The 21,109-nt window shown below is 50.3% G+C and overlaps 4 protein-coding genes across 4 annotated transcripts; 2 read left to right on the plus strand and 2 right to left on the minus strand.

Moving 5' to 3' along the window:
• Positions 1-518: 518 nt before the first annotated feature.
• On the minus strand, positions 519-875 carry PHYSODRAFT_485898 (hypothetical protein; the record flags this gene model as incomplete). Its single annotated transcript, XM_009521110.1, has 1 exon — positions 519-875. A coding segment is annotated over one exon (357 nt), but the record flags the coding sequence as incomplete, so codon positions are not given.
• A 3,419-nt stretch (positions 876-4,294) lies between these two features.
• On the minus strand, positions 4,295-4,507 carry PHYSODRAFT_423102 (hypothetical protein; the record flags this gene model as incomplete). The annotated part of the gene is made up of 1 exon (XM_009521111.1): positions 4,295-4,507. A coding segment is annotated over one exon (213 nt), but the record flags the coding sequence as incomplete, so codon positions are not given.
• A 1,257-nt stretch (positions 4,508-5,764) lies between these two features.
• On the plus strand, positions 5,765-6,272 carry PHYSODRAFT_253174 (hypothetical protein; the record flags this gene model as incomplete). Its single annotated transcript, XM_009521112.1, has 2 exons — positions 5,765-6,130; positions 6,186-6,272. The coding sequence occupies 2 exons, from the start codon at positions 5,765-5,767 to the stop codon at positions 6,270-6,272; spliced, it is 453 nt and encodes a 150-aa protein (XP_009519407.1).
• Positions 6,273-8,960: 2,688 nt separating this feature from the next.
• On the plus strand, positions 8,961-10,035 carry PHYSODRAFT_311228 (hypothetical protein; the record flags this gene model as incomplete). The annotated part of the gene is made up of 4 exons (XM_009521113.1): positions 8,961-9,065; positions 9,141-9,364; positions 9,472-9,647; positions 9,716-10,035. 4 exons carry the CDS (start codon positions 8,961-8,963, stop codon positions 10,033-10,035), a joined length of 825 nt encoding a protein of 274 aa, XP_009519408.1.
• Positions 10,036-21,109: the final 11,074 nt, after the last annotated feature.

A 21,109-nucleotide genomic window follows, 5' to 3' on the forward strand; every position in this document is an offset into this window, starting at 1 on the left:
TTCAGGGCATTAAAAACACAAGACAATGCGAAGAGAAAGCAAAACGCAGCAACTTTACCACGTTTCCTGTCGGTGCAGTGGTGCTAACCCAGGCCTCTCTTTCTATACTCTACAAACGAAATAAACGTTCAGACTGGTCTAACTCTTCGTAAGCTGCTGCTACCGGGGCTATGTCACGACCGTGTACCGAGTAGGCTCGCGCTTGCCCCCCTACCGTTCCCACGACTAATTGCATATCCCAGTTTAGGCGGCATCCGCGTAGAAATTGCCACGCGCGACCGGTTAGTTACCACCTTTTTTTGCCGCGTTGGTATCGCGCTCCCAGCATGTCGCGCCACAGAGTATGTTCTCGCAGAACCACACGTCCTGGATGGCTTCGCCTCGTCTGATTCGGGGTCTGCAAATGGCATACCTACCATTGATGTGAAGCAGTCTGAGGACAGACGGCTGATGCGAAACTCATAAATTTATATAAGCGTTGCGTGTGCGTTGGGCTCGCAGTGAACATGCATGTAGCTTTATCGGATACTAATAGAATTTACGACAAATGTACAGATGACCACGGAAAAATACGTCAGCACTGACCACTCCTTAATAAACAGAAAGCTACAAATACTCCAGTCAAGCTGATTGGTCAAAATTAAGGTATAATGCTTAGAGAAAGGTCGATAATGTATGTAATAATACTGTACAGCAAAATAAATATAACAAAGTGACGTGGTAGATTCTTTTGCTGTACTGAGCCGGGCTGATTTCAGAAAGACCGTTATATTTACGTAGAGAGACTGGCACATGGATGTGGTGTTCGCGGGCAACGGGTCCACCACATATAAAGTTTTCTCTGTCACGACCCTTTGGTCTTCCCTGGACAGATGTCAGTCAAAGTTGATTGCGAGGGTTACATCTAGTCCGTCCAGTTCGTTCAGCAGCAGCTCACTGGCACAGTAATCTCAGCATCTTGCGTCCATCCGTGCGTTCTCTTGAACACAGTAGTAGTGCCCCACTGGGTAGGGTTTCAGCTTTTATTGTTGATGTCCCCGCCGGGAACTTTCTTGATAGTGGACAAGATTCTAGGTTCATTTTCTGCAAATATTACTCAAATTAATTTCGTTTGTAAGTTAAAAATATGGTATAGTAAATGACATGCCAGAAAAATTATCTTATCATCAACCCGCACCGTAAGAACGACTGTCATACCACCTGGATCAAGTCAAGTCAGTCACCCTCGCTGAGTCTGGTGCTCCTTTCCCTTCATGTCCCTTTTTATACACAGCACCATAGTGATTGACGTTTCGACCACATCATACTCACTGCCAGGGGCGTGTTCCAGTACCGTCACCAGAAGTCTAACGAGAACGCCATTTGTGTTTTTACAAGCTGACCGACAGCTGGCTTGTTGATAACGGGAACCGGAGAAGTGAACCATAACTGGAAATGGTTAATAAATGGTAACTATATTACTTACATTATTATACCCGAGCCATCCTTCATGTGCACAACCAAAGCATGTAAAATGGGGTCATTTCCTTTCTTCCTTTCCGTTTCATGGTCTTGCGCTTCTATGAGCCGCTGAAGTTGGTAATTTTCTCTTCGCTTTTCATCTAGTCGCGCACGGTACAACGCAGAACATTGCTCAGTTTGATATTGATCAAGGCCTACCTCGGCAACGAGGCAACTCACTTGGCGCTCATACAGTATTTTGCGTGAGCACTTGACTCGCATTTTCTCTTTATAAAGTGCGCGAAGGACGCCATGCACCATGAATCATGCATGAGTCATGACGCCCTATGCGTCCGTAATTTTGGGAAGTATTGGTTGGCAAAAAAATAATAGCAAATATTCATGTAATTGGATAAAGTACACATATGTATTTGTATCGGATCAGAAGTAGGTACTTGTCGCATGACGTACTTCTATGCCCCACAAAAGTATGGGTAGTTAAGTTTTTGTGTACCATACAGTGAATACTATTGGCTATTTGACGTTGGTTTGGGCAAAATTTGATTTTTCCAATTATTGCACACTTGATTAGAAAACCTCGTTGATTTTGAAGCGAGATATCTCGCTTGTCAGGCCTTTCCACAGGATGTAGTTGATTCACCAAGCTAACATTGGCAATAGCAGCTCATCCTGAAAAATCGACGAGTTATCGCTAATTTTTGATAGAATTACAAAAAAAAAAACTACTTAGAACTAAATTTGCTGGAAGAAAAAGCGTTGTGGCTCCATTAGCTCTCAAAGATAATAGACAGCAAAAATCAGGTGTTAGCGCCTGCTTCTAAGCTTAAAAATCTTAAGTAGAAGCGAAGATAGAGCAAATCATTATGCTTTCGTGGGACAGAGAAGTATTTTTGGGTAGATCGTATTTCTGTCGTTATCTGTATTGCGCTATGTATATTCTCGTACACTAGTTAGTGTATGTACTTAGTGATAATTTAAAATTTTCTAAAATTGCCATCAGAATGCTTATTCGTGTTGGGTGCGCTACATTATGCACAAAATGGCTCATGTGCCGTACTTGGTGTTGATTGAATTGATCACCCGCGACTTACAGCAACTCGTACTCAAATACGATTTATTGATAAGTAGTACTCGATAAGACGTACGAGTTAGAGACTTAGGATTCCTATTGGCTGAAAGAAGCATCTTTTAGCCTATGAGCGACATGCATAGCATTGGAATTCTGCCAACCAGCCGTCGGCAGATTCCTAACTTAGAATATTACAATTAGAGGGAGACAGAGAGCATAAAACAAAAATAGCAGTTCTCATCTTTACCAAAACTCGCTACTTAGAGTCTTTATACTTGTTTAAAGTATACTCGTGGATCTCGAGAATATTTAACTCAAGTAAAAGAAACCTTCGCTTCCTCATACACGTGCGCACACGTGTAAGCCGTAGTAGTGAGCCAAAGTAGGCCCATTACACTTGTAGCCGAAGTCAATGGCGTGCTTCTGCCACGTCTCATAGTGCTTTAAGACGCACAGTAGTGTCATGAACCCATCCTTCGGCGTGGTGGCGGACTTGCGCCCGCGACCGGAGTTCCACTGGCTTGTAAGCTCGGTCTCTACGTGGCTCCAGGGCAGGTGGGACTCCGTCATGGTAAAGTTCCCCAACGTCACGACCGCTTCGGAGCCGCCGCTCTATGCTGGGACACGTCGTCATAAACGAGTGCCGCGTCTTGGGCGAGCCGGCGGAGCAATTCCGCCGGTGATCGCGGGGTGCTTGGGGCGCTTCTTGCCATCGAGTAGGTTTCGAAGTGAGCCCAACAGAGTATGTTTTATTAGAGCGACTGCCCAATTAATCGGTGGCTTAGAGACTACTATATTCTAGCAGGTTCATAACTGATACAGAGAATGTGAAATGAAGACTGCGTTACAAATCAATACCTCGATCTTTATGGCATAGAGCAGATCTCAGACTGTTAAATGCGTTATAATGCAATGTTAAGCTGAAATACTTTTTTCGATACTAAACTCAAGGTAGTTGGCTCGGTGCTGTTAATTGACCGATAACTGGTTTTGGGGTCTAATAGACACCTTTCGAAGCGAGTGTTGTTTGTTGGTTGTGGGATAGAAGCACATAAAACCGCCCATTTTTACACGGACTCTTAATCCCTCGATCTATCCAACAAACGCGATCTGAGAAGTCGGCAAAACGCCACTCTACCCAACGGCTATATTGGATGTGAGAATCGCTGCTAGATGATGAACTCTCTTTTAGATATATATTGCTCTCGTCTCTCTTATCGAGTATTGCAGATATTGCATGCGGTTTTCCAGGTCTTCTCACACAAAGATCTCGCGCCAATGACCGCCGGACGTTCGTGCTTACCACCTTCCTCCCCTTCCCAGAGTCAAGCTGTTCTCGACATGCGTCTCCGTCGCTCAACTAGCTCACTAAGCTCAATCTCCAGCTAAGCAATCGAGTTCCGAGGAAGAAGTCTCCGGCAGCAATTCCGGGGAAGAAGCAAACCAGTACAGCGAGTCAAGTGATGGGGCTAAAGCGACGAACGCGTCACTGGGTCCAGACGACTTCCAAGCGAAGGTCTGCACGGAGGAAGAGCGGAAGGTTCGTCAACGTTTTGGTCCTCAAGAGGCCTACCTTCTCGCTGTCCAGCTGAGCGAAAAAAAACAGTGTCTTTTCATTCATTGTTGAGGAAGCAGTCTAAACAAGCAGTAGTTACATATGATGCATTATACACAATGCTCCATAGTCCAAAGCACTTACAGGTATCCGTGATGATGCGGCTGCATGCCGGATCCGAGCGGCCAAACTGCTTCCGTATATGCCGCCGGATATGAGAGGCGATAGCAAAGCATGGCCAGGGCCTCCACACCTATGAGGCGATCTCCAGGTTCGCTGATGAACACATGTGGCATCTTCACGAGGGCAGTCAGCCTCTGTAGCTCTGCGCAGGTGAAGCGGAAGTCTTTGAGGGCGTTGGCGCCGGGATATGCGGCAAAATCGAATCGGACATTCGGGATAAGTGGCCTCTCAATGTGTGACGCACGCCGCTCCAGCGCGAGCGCATCGTCGGTCCCGTCGAGCTCATCAAGAAGCAGCAGAAGCACGGTAGCACTGAGCGGTGACCCTTCCATCGCGCGGCACCGTGAGTGAGAGATCCTACTTGGTGGTGACTTTGTGGTACCTCTGATGGTTGATTCGAACAGTCGCTAACAAATATCCGATATACCTTCACTTCGAAACGAAATCTTGTCACTATCGTTTATGGGATATAGTTTGGCGCTATCCCACAAACAACATCCATCAGTCGCTTTCGAAAGATGTCTAATACCTCGCCTTACTCCGTGTTTTAGTCCCGAACAAGTTCGACACCCTGTCGTTCTTATATCAACCAGCTGGGTATTTAGCTGCGCCATTAGCATGTAGGACGGTCATTAAAGCCCTGATTCGTTGTTCAGCTGTTCGCTGGGCGGTATCTATATAATAAAATTTGACCAGAGTGCCGACACTGCCGTAAGCGTTTAGAGGGATTTACATATATATCGACCATGATTTCGCGACGTCAAATCCCTTTAAACGGGTAATGTCCAACATGCGTGGTGAGCACAATATTTAGTATTTGTATGACCGACTCTACTGGTAAGTACAGCTTTCAACCTCTTTGGCATCGAAAGAATCCTGAGACCATCTAGCGATATTGCAGGGTTCTTCTGCAACTCCTTCATTACGAACCAAATGTTCTCGATGGGGTTGAGATCCGGGCTATTCGGCGGGTGGCCCAACGAAATCAGATTCGACTCACGAAGGCAGCCCACAGCTATCTTCGCGATGTGGGCTGGCGCGTTGTTGTCCGCAAAAAGTGTCTCACCTGATAGACTGAAGAAGTCCTTGATAATAAGAAATTCCTGGCGCAACTGACATCGGTACTAGTCACCTGCGACTGATTCCTCACAAAAGTCTAGCATTCCAACACCTCCAGTGGTGTTGAATCTCCACACCATCAAATACTTTCTGCTTGTACGTAGAGCAGCGCGCATCAAGACGCTTCATAAGCTCTCTTCCAAACAGGGGGGGGGGACGCAGTCAAAAACAACACGGAGGGGGGGTGGGGGGTGGGGGTGGGCACCTGTGTCCGCCCCTGCTTCCTAATCGATGCCCGACTAAATGTGCCGTGAAGGTGGACGGACGCCTCGTTGCTGAATAGGACCGACTCCTCCACTCCGGACCCAGCAAGGTACGGAAGGAGCCGGGGGAGGGGGGGTAAGATCGCGAATGACGGCGGGGAGACCCACGGCACGATGGGCGGCAGGCTGCCCAAAGGCACGAAGGACGGCAGGTTGACCAAGGGCACCAAGGACGGCGGGCTCACCAAGTGCACGAAGGACGGCGAAGGCACCATGGGCACGACGGACGGCGGAGGCGCCAAGTGCGTGGAGGGTGGTGGGGAGAACAAGAGCGCGACGGCGACACCAAGTGCGTGGAGGGCGAGAGCGAGGAGAGGAAGCAAGAACACTCAACGAGAAGTCTGCGCCTGGTGGTCGCTCACACGGTATCCACCCGCCCTCGCCGGACGACGCGCGCGTGAAAGGAGACAAGATGAAGAAGAAGGGTCCAAGATGGAGAAGGAGCGGAGGTCAGAGCAGGAGGCGGCAGACACACCAGCAGTACGCGGCGCTGCCGAGCCAGCCCAGGGACCCGCAGTAGCCGCCCTCGCCCCAGCACCGCCTCGCCAACCAGCACCGCCTCGCCAACCAGCACCACCAGCACCACCAGCAGCAGCAGCAGCGCGGCGCCTGCGCTCGTTGACGCAGACGGCTGCGAGCGTTGATCCCTGGGCGGCGAGGGACACGGTCGCTGCTGTCGTGCAGGGGAGGCGGAGGGCGTGGCCACACCGCACTTACTGGTGGAGCGGCGCTTTCTACCTGGTGCTGCGGTGGTCAGTGCACAGCATAGGCACTGTATTTATTTTCATTTAATATTGAAAAGATTAAATATTTGATACTCGCTGGTTCACGCTCCGCTTTGATATATCTTCTGTAGAGTCACTTGCATGTCTCGCTGGCGACACCTCAGCAGCAGCGACAAAAGTCCCATGAGCAACGCCTTACCAGAAGCCGCTATGTGTCATGCACGCATGCGGGTAAGGCGCCGCCGAGAAAACTCGATTGAATTTGTGACGTAAGTGAAAGCGCCATACAAAAAGCTTCCAACAGCAAACATACGCAATGCAAACTCAATGTGAAGTGTCGGCAGCAAGCAAATATGTGTATAATCGCCTAATTACTTAACCTCACTATAGGTGGATAACATATCTCCACAGCCCAGCTGACATTATACGTCGCCAGGAGTGTCGGCGGCTCATTAACCTACCCCTAACGTTGACGATTGGATAAAATGCTATCCATCGGCCTCCTCATTCGACAATAATCGCTTATCGTCATTTGATTGGACCATGGCCACCATACAGTGGATAAGTAGAAAAACATATGTGTCGGCACTTTAACGATATCCATCCTTATCTACATCTTACCCGTAAAGTCGTACGATTATGCTAAAAAAATACGACTCGTCAGATTTTACGCGTAGAGTTGTACGACAGTGCTGAAACGTACGAGTCGTAAGTTTCTACGCGCAAAGTTGTACGGCTCTATACAAACACACAGTCGTATCATCCTGCCCTCACCATCCAATGCAAGCACACATTAACCCTTTAGCTTTATGGTGCACTGGCGATGACTACCAATCGACCATCTATGGTACTACAGCGGATCCGGTAATTGATGGCATCCCTGAAGGTAGTTTTGGCCGAACAGCATACAAATATCAAGTCAAAATGATTTTCTAGTCGGAGAGGAATTCTGTTTTGCCTTAGTTTCGCACGAAATCTACACTATCCGATGCGAAATCGCTGGGACTTGAATATGAAGGAGTTTCATTGGCTATTAAGGTCTAGATTTTGACAAATCATTGATCATCCGACTCATGTAATAACCCACATCAATCCGACTTTACCTTGGTTTTTGTACCGATCTCCCACGATGAGTAGGAGAAATGCCCTCGGACTCTTAGCCAACTCTTGGCTTCTGAGACCTTACCATCGCTACACATATCTGTTCAGGCGCTTTTATTTATTTTTACTTCGGACGGGAGATATGCAGAGACTTATGCACACCCATACAAAAATCCAGTGATACATTTTTGTGTGCAAGTGATATGCGCAGTCCATACAGGCAAAAATACTTACCCAAAGTAAAAACCATATATGCGGGAAGATTCGTTGTGCATATTCCGGCCAATAGGCCATATCTTCTGTCGAAATGTGTAATATGGATGATAACTTCAGTATCTACTCATCCGCGCCTTGCATTGCTGTAGCTGTTAGAAGTAAATCGTTTTAACTTGATTTTTGTACGTATGACTAGCCCATGGGGTGCCTTCCATTACCAGACGCGCTGTATATGTACATTTGATGGCTTTGTGGCTTCTGTTTGAAAAATGTTTTTAGGCCCTTTTGATAAAGACCCGGGCTGAAGGAAAATTCTCGATCTCTTAGCAAAACGCAACACTGGAGCAATACTTTGCTGGGCAAGCGAAAAGTATGGTATTAGAGGCTTTCAGAAGGACGTGTTTTTGGCAAAAACACGTAGCGACCCGATCTATTTTTGGCAGGGGCGCCGCTACGTGATTTTCGACCCCGTAAACCCATGAGAGGGGGGGGGGGGCTCTGGACGATGAGTAGTTGGTCATGGGCGCATGCGCAGTATGATAAAAGGCCGAGCGCTCCTCGTTGGCGACCTGAGCTTGTCTGTGTGCTACTTTATCTGCCGCTATCGGCCTGCCAAGACTCCATCTGTCCTCTTGTCATCCAAGGACCAGCGTGGTCGACCAGTAGTCTCCTCCGCTGCTCCAAATCAAGGCAAGAGGCGGGCAGCGCCTTCCAAATATATCTGAAGTTTGAAGAGGGCACTGCCAACGCGCCGTATGAAGATCACTACATCAACAATTGACAGGAAATATCATACAACCCCCAAGAAATCCTACTTCCATTTCTGGAACGTGGTGAGGCGTTGATTTCGTTGCTACTCATTCCGGTACCAACGAAATCGATGCGTCACCATGTCCTCGTGCTAGAATCATCGAAGTATCATCCGTCAGAAGGCGAGAAGGCCAAAACATCATGGGGGTACAATTTGAAACTTACAACCAGGGATTGACAGTAGTTTGTTTTGAACTACTATCCTGCTGATACCAATATTAATGTGATGCTCAAAATACTATAGTAGCTACACCATTGCACGGCGTTATTCACAAAGCCAACACTCAAATTCAAAACGTGCGCACTCAAATTTAAATGAACTATCCAATATCACATACCGTGTATTATTCTTTTTAATAGGATTATGTTGGTTGGACCCAAAGGTGCTTAAAAATCGCGGGAGCTTGGCGCGAACGCTGCGCTCGCACTTCTATCGAGTTCACTTTGCAATTGGCGCCATGCCCCCCACAAGCTACAAGAGGTACCCGCAACAAGTGCGCGCGTGCATCCTACGCGCAGCAGAGAAGGCCAAGGACTGGAAGACGGTGGCAGCGCTCCATGATGTCCACGAGAGGACCGCCTGGGGTTGGATCAAGACGGCGATGGACACTGGCGACTAGAGTGGCGTCCAGAAGTAGCGCGGCAGCTCCGAGAAGAAGATCCAGGTCGTGCACGTCGCTTACCTGCTCAGCGAGCTCGCTGCTACGCCTGAATTGACGCTCGTCCAGATGACGGAGCTCGTTGAGCAGACGTTTGACGTGCGCATCAACCGAGAGACGGTGCGTCGCGCCATGGACGCGCATCGCTTCACGCTAAAGAAGCTCCACCGCGACGTCGTCAATCGCAACAGCGACAGCAACAAGTAGAAGCGCTACGACTACGTCGTCAAGTTCTACGCGGCTCTCGCCAGCAACAAGAATATCTTCTACCTGGATGAGACCAACTTCAACTTGTCGTGCTCGCGCGGAGGGGCTGGAGCAGGCGAGGGCATCGAGCAGGGCAGACGAGTGTGGCGAGCAAAGGTAAGAACATCCATGTTATTGCTGTTATCTCCAGTACAGGTGTGACCTACCAGGAGTCTCAGTTCGATTCGTTCACGTCGGAGCTGGCCAACGAGTTTATCCGGCGTTTCCTTCGCCATATCCGTTCGACAACCCCACTGGACGAGGTGGTCCTTGTCCTAGACAACGCCCCGTGCCACACCTCGGCCAAGACGTGTTTGAAGAACCAGAATCTGCGGGAACCGAGATGCTGAAGCTTGGGCCATACTCCCCCATGCTGAACCCTATCGAGAACGTGTTATCGGTGTACAAGAGCGTTGTCAAGCGCTTTCTCGCGCGGCAGCGCCCGGCCATCCTCCGCGTGCCAGAAGGAACGACCATCACGGAGCACCGCGCTGGCTTCCTGGAGCTTGCAGCAAACCCTCTCTTCGCTGAAGTTGTCACGCCAGAGTTGTGCAACCGAGCGTTCTGTCACTCGTTGCCTCACCACCAACGTGCCCTCCGCTTTGAAGACATGCAAGTTGGAGCTTAATTGTTCAACCGGATTTAGCAGGTATATCATTTGTAAAAGGTAATATATCTGAGAGGGTTTTGGATTTGAGTGCGCACTTTTTAAATTTGAGTGTTGGCTTTGTGAATAACGCCGTGCAATGGTGTAGTATTTTGGGACGAGGAGCCGACTAATACTACTGCAGTAACTAGTAACTCAGATATGCCACATTTATACTGGGAACACCCGAAGAATGAGGGGGTGGACAGCTCTCAACGGATTAATTGGACGCGTAAGCGCAACCTGGCGCAACCTTCGTGCTATACGAGCCATAAGAATGTCGACCGAGCAGGTTCAACGGCAACTTTCAGCAAGGCAGGAAGTGCACAGCGACATCAACAGCCCCATCCACCAGCTTCAGAAAGTGAACCGCGGCAATCAGCACCGATATTATTCGGTGGGATCGGCCTCCAGAGGAAGCGCTTGAAGAGGAGCAAAGGTTGCTACAGTTAATCCTTTTGTTCCCGATACATTCCCTATTGAAAGACAAGTATACTTTAATTAAGATATTTTTGCAAAAAGATGCATCAGGCATCGGTTTACACCGGATTTCCGGTAACCCAAATATAACAACATAGAGGAACATAGTATAACAGTTTAGAGAGATTTGTAAAACGCTGCATAATGCATCGTTTTACGCCCTTTACCAATAGCAGTACTATTATCTTAAAATATAACGTCTACATTGGATTGGACAAAATTTGTAAAACGATGCATAATGCAGCGTTTTGGAACAAAAGGGTTAAGTGAAAGAACGCTAAACGCGTTAAGATTGCGGGGCCACACCCTTGAATCATGCGGGCTACAGTTCTCCTGTCGCAATATGGTGCCACGTACACCTAGAGTAGACCTCTTTTCTGTCAGGCGGGGCCTACTCCGAAGAAGCTGCGTTGGATGAAAGAAGCCTCAACGAAGATAGCGCAGTGGGGTTGCTCTTCTTTATTGTCTGGTTTTAAAGAGAGTGAGCGAGTAGACGCTATCGGAGAAGGTGGATATGAAACCACCGCCCCTCTTGCCTTGGCTACTCGCTAAAATACACAAATGTAACTATGAACGCCAGCCTTTCAGCTCACTGGCCTTGATGACAAGCTTCTCCTCTAAATGATCTACGCTTGGACCGCCAATTCGGTAACATCTCCCTTATCACGGCAATTAGCACCGGTACCAGCATCAGCGTTTTATACCACAGGTGTTCCCAGCCAAGTCGAAGACGACCTAGTTAACACTGACTACTGTCACGCACTTGAAGAAATTTAGCGGTGTGTGTCAATCTTTCGACTTCCAAATGAGGTTTGGCCACATTCCCATTTAGTACAGATGACGATTTACGACGTGCAGGGCCACTGATCTAACCGCCGCACACAACATTGTTACACTGGCTTTGCTCGTGTCAGTCCCGCATACAGCAAACTCCGATCCCCTGAAGTGGTCAAGATTGCTTTGGTGGCGTGAGCTTAATTTCTCCTTCGAAGGAATGACACCCATGTTGCACAGCTTATATGGGAGCCACTTAGAGCGGTAAGTGCATAATATGTATCAATCAGACGGGTCTAAAGTGGCTTCAGGAATCGACTGATGCTTCTCAACTGGATGGTTCAACTTTGAATAAGAACCAGCACCTCATGCTCACAAACGGAGAATTTTTGCACGAAGATTCCAACTGTGTGAAGCGTGCAGCGACAGAGATGTAGGAATTTTGAAGATCGATCATCGAAATCACTAGGAAGTGCTAAGTTATTGGTGACGAAGTCCCCACTTATAATCATCTATCACTTCTCTTTATTGGGGACGAAGTCCCTACTTACATTGGTGCACTCACTTTTACTTAGCTTTTTCAAGGGTCCATACTTGCATTTACTTATTGTGAAAACCGGCAAAGATGTCCAGACCAGATTAGCTTGATTAGGTGGGGTAGAAAATATATAAAAAGGGGTACACCACATCCTAAATCGTAATGTTGGTCGTAAACCGTCCATGTGCAAATCCCTATCAAATGCTAATGAGAGTCTAACTTCCTGGGCTATATAAATGGCCGCAGAGGTGCACTGCATCGTGCAGCGGGCTAGAGCTAGCGTATAAGCAGCCACTCGTGCCAAATTTCAGCCCCGTGAATAGTTCAGACGCAGACACATATTGCATGTACCCATCGGGTGTTTCATGTATACGGCAGCGTCGAGTTTGCCGCTCACGTTGACATGGGGCACCGTTCATATAAACGAGCTACCCTCATAATGCCTAATGTCACATGGGCATTCGCCGCGATATATGAACAGGTCTGGTGAAAGCCAAATCGGAGTAGCATCCTATTTATATATAACAAAACAAGGTCTCAGCCACCCCAAATCGATCGATTTGCAAACTAGAGGCGAAGCTTTGGTCTGGGAGGACAGTGTACACTTCCTTTGTGTGCAAACGTGGGGTAGGCAAGAATAATGTAACATGAAAATTGGTGGCAAGTTTTCAAACCCTGGTGTTGCGCCTTTTTAAAAAATGGCGAAGTTGCCGTGCAAAAGACACGAAAGAACTTAAAGGCGCTATTTCGTGTCTTTTGCACGGCAACTTCACCATTGATTTTGAGTAAATTTTAGCTGATAACGAGAAAATACAGCTATCCTAGTTTTGACCTTGCGAATAAATTTCATAAATTCAAGAACTGCTCACTACAGTGTGTGGTACACACTACGGATACGGTCGACATTTTGGGAACAACCAGCCACGAACTGTACAATCTTTGTGATGTCACGGTAGCCAAAAGCTGTGGACTATGGACTCAGGCGACATTTGCCAATTAAAGTGGGAAAAAATCCCGGCCGCTGAAATAAAATTGGTTAGGCTGTTCAGCCAGCTAAAGCTGTCCTCCCAGTAAAATAGGACATAGTGTTCGGTTTTCACAATACCTGATATCAGTTTAGAAGGAACGGGTTAGGGCTGACATTCTGATTGAGTCTCCCAGGGCCATTTTTGACCAAAAATTCCTGTGTTTACTGACATCTCTAGAGTTGTGACATGGATAGGATTGAGATTTCACTGCATCAAGATGTGGAATTTAGTGGCCATATGTCATTAAATCGGAGGTACACGATATAGAGGGAACTTTCCAAACAGAGAAATGCTAATCTGGCTCAGCAACAGGACGACGGGTGCAGCTTTAGCTAAAATGCTACAGTTTATCCGCTGTGATGATGTGACTAAATGCCTCGTCGCAATACGTTCGTACCCTGATTTAGAGCGGAGGGAACACGGTCAGCAAGTTCATATACGGGAGCGTCAGACTCAGTTTCCTACAGTTTATTTTAAAAAAATAAGATTGGACAGACTCTCTCTTCGTGTTCGTGCCTACCAACCAGGGCATCATTGACCTGCTCGAGTGCAGTCACCACTAGAAGCGGTAGTGAGTGGTTGCGAGGAGTGTAGTGTCTTCAGCATCGACAAGCTGAACTTGGACTTGTAAGTCGGCGGCGGCCTTGCTGTCGTCGACTTGCCCTTGAGATTGCGAATTGCAAATTGTATTTGTTGGTTAGCTTCTCGCTACCTTCTTCACGCATACTATGTAGGCGCTTCTCTCCCTGTGCTACCTAGGTAACCACTGCATGTTCGTTTCCGTCGACTCTTGCCACAGGGCGTGAGTTTCATGACGGCGGCTTTCTCCAGCCCGCCGTCGTCCGTTGCAGTCGGCAGCGGGTAGCCAACTGACATTCCACTACACTGCCCTCCAAGGTAGGCTATCCGCGCGTGCCCTTGGTCTTCGCTTTGGAGCGGTGCACATGCTTGTGCTGACGCTGCTTATGGTTGGTCTTCTTCTTCTTCGCGTTCAGAGTCGTTGTCACCCGAGCCGGAGCAGTGGCCGTGCGCTTGTCCCCAACTTGGCCCCCTAAGTTGAGATTTTGCATGTACAATGTGAGGTGAAGGTACCGACCTTGTCCACATACTGCTGCAACTTTACGCGCACATCTTCATACAGCGTGTGGATTGGCTCCCAGGAGTTCTCGATATCCTCAAGCCCTTCCCACGCTACCAGGATGTCGTAGCCGCGGTCATCACTCGGACGGTGCTGGACGAATTCTCGGACTGTCAGGTAGATGTCCTGGTTGGCAATGTGCTCAACAATCTCTTCAGTCACTTCAAAAGAGCTGTCACCATAGTGCTTGAGACGGGAGGCGTGTACGTTCCGAGTAGATCCATTGATGAGGTGTTCAACAGTGAAGGAGTTCGGCTGGGCATCGATGACTCTGTAGGGGCCAATCCATTTAACTGATAGTTTGTTGGTCCTCAATCTCGACTCGATGCGGGACCACAAAACATAATCACCAATGTAAAAGTTTACTGCATACGCCGTTCGTTGATTGCATCGAGTCTGCTTTTCTTTTGCCTGCTCCAATTTCTTGTGCATGTTGTGGAATTTTTGGCGAAGGGCATCGACTTTGGCCAGAATTCCGACAGGGAGCTCATCGAACGTCACAACGCGCTCCTTGCCCTCGTCCGAGGTCACCAGGATGTTCTTGAGTAGTGATGGCTTCTCCAGACCAGTAAACACCTCGATCGGAGCTAGATTCGCCAGAGATTGAACAGGTGTCTGGTTTAGGTTGGCTTGGATGAGGGGTAGAATGTCAGCCCATTGCTCTTTGCGCAGCCGAAATTCCAGGATCATCACTCGCAGTACTTGCAATATATCCCTATTGATGCGCTCCACACTGCTGTTTATCCAGGGACAATACGCAACGGTAAAGTCCTGTCGGGTGTGAGTGTAGCGGCACAGCTCAGCAAGCAATTCGTTTTTAAAGTGAGCTGCGGTGTCACTGATCAGGACTTTCGTTGATCCAAATCTCATGTTCCACTGCAGAATTGCATTTGCAGCCGTCACCGAGTCAGCCGTCTTACACGGCGCCAGCTCACAAAAGTGCGAGTAGTCATCCTTTAGTACCAGAATGTAGTCACTTGAGTCATCATACCATACTTGCCAATGAAGAGGTAGTCCATGTGGAGGGCTTCATTGCGCCCACTGGATCGGTACAGCTCTTCATAGGGTCGGGGGATAGTGTTTCCACCCTTCACGTGACAGCACAGTAGACAGGATGCACAAAACGCGCGTGCTTTAATGTGCAGGTTGTTGATGTCAAAGTAGCCTTCAAGTTCTTGCACCATCGCGTTGAAACCACGGTGGCCTTGACTGCCACAGAGGGCAATCACCATGAGTCGCTGGAGAAGGTCACCAGCCGCGTCCGGAATCCATAGTCTACGGTACGAGTCCACGTACACACCGCGCTCATCAAGGTTGTGAGAGGTGGGTGCCACCCTACCACTCTGTGCTTTCACAATGTCGTCAATAGCCGGCCACTCAACAGTGTCAAGCGGTCTCAGTTGGAGCTGCTTTTCTGTCTCCCAGCGCTTGAGCGAGCTCGTCCTGGCCACGGCAGGCTTTGGGCCGGCCCACCTAGAAAACATGTCGGCCCAGACGTTCTCGTCTCCCGGGATGTGCTCAATTTCATACTTGAATTCGTTGAGTTTCAAGCTCCAGCGCAGTAGCTTTCCGCGCACGTGTTTCTTAATTTCAGTCCCCGGAGCAAAGATGTAGATCAAGTTTCGGTGATCCGTGAACATCTTGAAGCCTTTGTCTCGAATCAGTAGATAGTCAAGCTCACTGCACGCACGAACAATGGGATACCCTTCATTTTCAATAACGCTCCAGTTGCTGGAAGCACCATGAAAGGTTCCACTCATGCAGTGCAGGAGGTCATGATTCTGCTCTGCTACAGCCGCGGTCTTGCTCCAATCCTTCACCATTGTGAGTATAATGCTCCATCCTTCATCACTTGCGTCACTATACATGCAGATGGTAGCCTCGGGATCAGGCAGTGCAAGCGTGGCTGCGTTACGCAGCAGCTCCTTCACTTGGTTGAAGCTGTCGAGCTCTTCCGACGACAACTCGATCACGATGCTGGATCGGCCAAAATCTGGTTAAGGCCTGATCGAGCTTCCCACCAGCGCCCAGACACCAACTAACGGAGGGGGTGGTCCCCCAACGATCCGTGATCGGCTGAACTTGTTCTCACCTTGTGTACACGTCGGCGGGCTGAATCTGCTCTCTGGGGGCTCCGAAGATGCAGCACTTGGTGAAGATCGAATGTCTTGGCGTGGCGCGGGGATAGGTTGTGGAGCAGCGCGGGAATCTTCGCTCTGCGTCCGAGTATACGCTCCGATCGAGGGTTGTTCGCTCCGATCGGTCGTCCTGGAGTCGATCCACGGCCTGTAGTTGCCTTTCCGGGTATGTTCCTTCCTTTCCTGAGTTGATTGCCGCTTCCTATAGCGGGATCGAGGTCGATTGAGAGACGCAGCGATCGCCGGCCAAGCAGTATCCGGTCGATCGAGGACTTGCACACGAGAGAAAGATCACTAGAGTAGGTCAAGCTGGCCAATGTATTAATCCAGTCTTAACCGTACCGCTAGTTCACTACCCGAAGTGTCAACGCTTGCCGAGGCCAATGTAGTTCCTGGGACTTGACGACTTGAGGGTACTTGTGGTCTTCTGTGCAAATTGCGTTCTGATTTATGTTTAGCTGGTGTCTCTCTACCGCTACCATCTCATCTACCATGCTACAACTCCACAACCACTGGATTCTTGTCCTGACTTCGTCCTCCATGTGCATTCCGTCGTGGTCGATCCCCAATCCCCGATCAACCCACGATTGGCTCCCGATCCACGATCGACTCCCGATCGGCGATCGGCGATCAACTCTCGATCAACGACTTGTGCCGGTTGCCGCACGCCGCCGATCCATCATCTTCCGTCCTCGGCCGTCCTAGATCTGCGAGATCTGTCGTCGATCGGGGCTTGGGTCGACCCCGAATCACGCCACGGTTCGAGCACGATCATCCACAATCCGGCTTGCCACATGTCCTGCCTTACGCGCCGGCGTCATCGGGCCACTTGAGATCTCTCGAAGAACTCCCTCTGATCCACAGATCCTCGCTGCCTGTCTCTCGATCGCTGATTTCCCATACTTCCAGTCGATCGGCCCTGCCGCCTTTCTCAGGGAACAATTCTTATTCAGCACTTCTCCACATCCGCCCCCTGGCCGCAAGTCGGGTCGTACGGCGGCTCACTGTGGACACAGTCTCCAAATCTCCATGCATCTCCATGGCCTAGTCTGCCCAGATCAATCCGCTTGGTTGAGGCGAGCAATCACGATCGCTTAGTGGAACCGATACTCGAAACGTATCCGGCGCTGTAGATCTCGCGTCTTTGCAACGAGTTCAACCACGACGTCGGGGCTCAGCCGCGGCCGTAGCATCGTTCACCGTAATACCCCAACTCCTCGTCGATCACCATTTCTCTCGAGTCGATCCATCCGTCGCCAACACGATCAGCCAAGATCCACGATCGTAACTCCCTGTTGTCGCTCCATAATCATCCGATCTGCACTCACACGCACATACTCAGTAATATGAAACCCCTTCCTCCGATCGACGGCCTCCCCGTCGATCCGTCATCCATCTCGCTCACCAAGGTGACCCGCTCACCCTGGTGGCCCGATCTCACTCCTCCTTGTGAGACTGCATCGCGCCAAATCAGCTTCGTCGACCCAGTCAGGCTCGTCGTAACCCTTCCAGTGTACCAGGAATTCTTAAGTCCGGCCGTACCACGTCCTTCGACCCGTCCGCATGTCCGTGATCTTCTCCACTTCGTACTCGTTCGAGTCTCGATCTGGGGCCCAGCTGTCCTCCGGAAGTAAGACTTCGTCGAAATCAAGTCGATCTGTTTCGTCCACCGTGAGCGCGATCTGCGGTCGATCGGGGAAGTCTCTGACCAACTTCAGCTTCGAGACATGCACGATCGGGAACAGGTGATAGTCTGTACCAGCGATCTGAAGCTTCATCGTGTACTCGTTCACCTTCTCCGCAACGCGGAACGGGCCGTGCCACAGGTGAGCCAGCTTCCGGGCATACCCCTCTTTCACACGATCCAGGTACAGCCACACCTGAGATCCAGCCTCGATCGAGTGTGGTCGAACTTCTTCACTGTGTCGATCGGCCCGATCCGCGATCGCCTCGCGTAGGCGAGCATTCACCTGACTTCGTGCCTGATCGTAGTGCCTCTGGATCCGATAACGCCACCGTCGAGGATTCCGATCCCGAGTCCGAGTACTACCCAAAGGTATCGTCGCCTCGAGCGTCGATCGAGGATCCCAACCATGCACCAGATAAAAAGGGGAGTCTCCACGTACTCGATCTTGAGCCGTGTTGATCGCGAAGGTCAATCGCTCTGCGTACTCATCCCAATCTCTCTTATCCAGATCCTCCACGAACATCTTCAGGGACCTCGTCGCCGTCTGAACAATTCGCTCTGCAGTACCGTTAGCTTGAGGTCGATATGCCATCGTCGCTCACTGACGCATACCCAGGATCTTGTTAAAGGCGCGGAAGAAGTCGGCCATAAATCCCGGTTCGCGATCATGCCTGATCACCTCGCTAGCACCAAATCGCCGGAACACGCACTCTTCGTAAGACTCGGCGATCGTCTGCGCCGTTCGGGACGAACTCGCCTTCGCGATCACGTATCCCGTGAACAGATCGACCCAGATCAACAGTTCCGTATTACCCTTGTACGACTTGGGTAGCGAAGGTATGTGATCCATTGCTATGATCTGGAACGGGTATGTCGCCTGGATGTTCCCCGGCGACTCGCCCCTGATCGTGGGTCGTCCTTTGCCGGTCTCGCAGTCGACACATTCACCGACATACTTCTGCACACTCCTGAAGAGACCTCTCCAGTGAAAGTGATCGCGGATCCGCTGATAGGTACGCCCGATCCCGTGGTGTCCCCCTTCCAGAGTGGAGTGATAGTGATGCAAGATATCTCGATGCAGTGTCTCCGGTGCAACCAGTCTCATCAGCCCATCTCGATCTGCCTCCGATCGCTTGGAGGGTGGGCAATAGAATAGCAGATTATCACCGTCGATCTCGTAATCCGCTGCGATGTTGCCATAGGATCGAGCCTCATCCTGCGTCAGATCAGCCACATCTCCCATCAGGTACTTCTTCATACCCGCGATCCACGTTTCTTCATCTTGAGCTCGACGAATTCGATCGATCCGCAACCCTCGCACGAACTCCTCCTGCATGACGGTCGGGTTCGGCCGTGATCTGGCGCCCGATCGGGTGGTCATCGGCGATAGTCGGGCGATCGACTCATCCGATCGGACGACCAGGATCTCATCAAGTCGGTTCAGTGTCACTAGATCCCCATGATCGACCTCATCCTCGACGACGATGCCCCCTTCACGTTGGAGTGCTGCACTGGCCAGGCTGTCTGCACTTCCGTTCCAGTCTCGTTTCACATGTAACAGCTCGTGATCTAGCCAGTTCCGTAGTTGGTCCAGCACCTTCTGCTTTAACAATGTCAGCTTAGGTGCTTTGCAGTCGATCTCGCCCCGTACTTGCCGGATCACCGAGTTGGAATCACCGCAGACCACCAACCTGCCTCGATCTACGCCGTCAAGGAGGTCGAAACCCAACAACAGACCACGATACTCCGCCTCGTTAACCGTCAGCCCTTCAGCATAGCCCGATCGTGCCTTCACCACACTCCATTCGGGTAACTTCCACAAGATCGCGCTGTACGCGCCCCCGCCTCGCTTGACGCGGGCGGATCCATCGAAACTTATCACCAGCAGCTCTTCATCCACGCGCACAGTCGGGATCGGGGCTTGAACCTTCCGCCGGGGTTCTTTCTTCGGCGCGATCGCGATCAACGCGTCGTCCATATCCGATCGAGGCTTAATACTAGCGGCGATCGCCCCCAATATCTCGTCCTCTCCCTTGGTGCACTTCGTGATCTCCAGTGTCCAGGGCGATAGGAGTGCAGCCCACTGACCCAATCGGCCTTGAAGACCGGGCGATCGGAACAGCCACGCCAACGTCGAGTGTCGGGTCAAGCAAGACCCGGATCGATCGTCCAACCAGCATGTTATAGTTCAGGTCCAGAATCCGTAACAACGCCAGCACTTCTTTCTCCACCACGTTATAGTTCAATTCATTCGACTTCAGCGTTCGACTGGCGAAGGTAACGGGATGATAGATCTGGTCGTGTTCCTGCATCAATGCAGCCGAGATCGCCCAGTCACTCGCATACACAATCACGACCGGAGTCCGATCGCGATCGAAGTACCGCAGGATCGGTGTCGTCGCGATCTTCATCTTCAGGGTCGAAAAGGCACGATGAGCACGGATCCAGCGTTCATCGGCGACACCGACTTCGGGAACTGATGGAGTCCGATCCGGGTCCACTGGGTCTGTAGTCACTAAGTTCGGCACTTGACGATCTAGGATCTGGCGCAGATCGGGGCGTTTCTTCAGCTCGGCGAAGTCCACCTCGCGCAGTTCGTACAGGATCGCCGCGTAGATCGCGTAATCTTCCAAGAAACGGCTGTAATAATTGAGGCTGCCCAAGAACGACTGCATCGATCGGAGCAATCCGGGGAACAGCAGATCAGTCAGAGCGGTGAGATCCTTCGGATTGGCCTCTAGCCCGTCGTTCGACACACGATGTCCCAGATAGTCCACCTACGCATCCCCCAAGAGCTCTTCTCCACACTGATCGAGATGTTCCACTTATCACAAGCGTCCAGCAGGTGACCCACACGATCGCACAGCTCATCCCATGATCCGGCCGTCACAAGAATGTCATCGATGTACAATCTGCGACCTAGCACTGATGGACGCCCCGGATCTTCTGGTTCTCCTGACTCGATCAAGTCCGTAGTGACTTCACAGTCTGACGATCGCGGGATCCTGGTGAACCCATAAAACGCGTCGTCCAGAAGTCGCTGGTAGATCTGAGGAGCGTTCTTCAAGCCGAACGGCATCCGGTTCCACTCGAACAGACCCATGTGGGTGATAAAGGCCGAGATCGCACGAGCTCGATCGGTCATTGTCACCACCCAGAATCCACTAGCCATGTCCAAAGAGCAATACCAGAGTACCTTATCCAGATCCTCCAGCAAATCGTTGATCAAGGGCATCGGATATACCATCAGCCTGGTTAGACTGTTGACGAGCC

This window comes from Phytophthora sojae (assembly GCF_000149755.1).
Source record: "Phytophthora sojae unplaced genomic scaffold PHYSOscaffold_2, whole genome shotgun sequence".
NCBI classification, from domain to species: domain Eukaryota; phylum Oomycota; class Peronosporomycetes; order Peronosporales; family Peronosporaceae; genus Phytophthora; species Phytophthora sojae.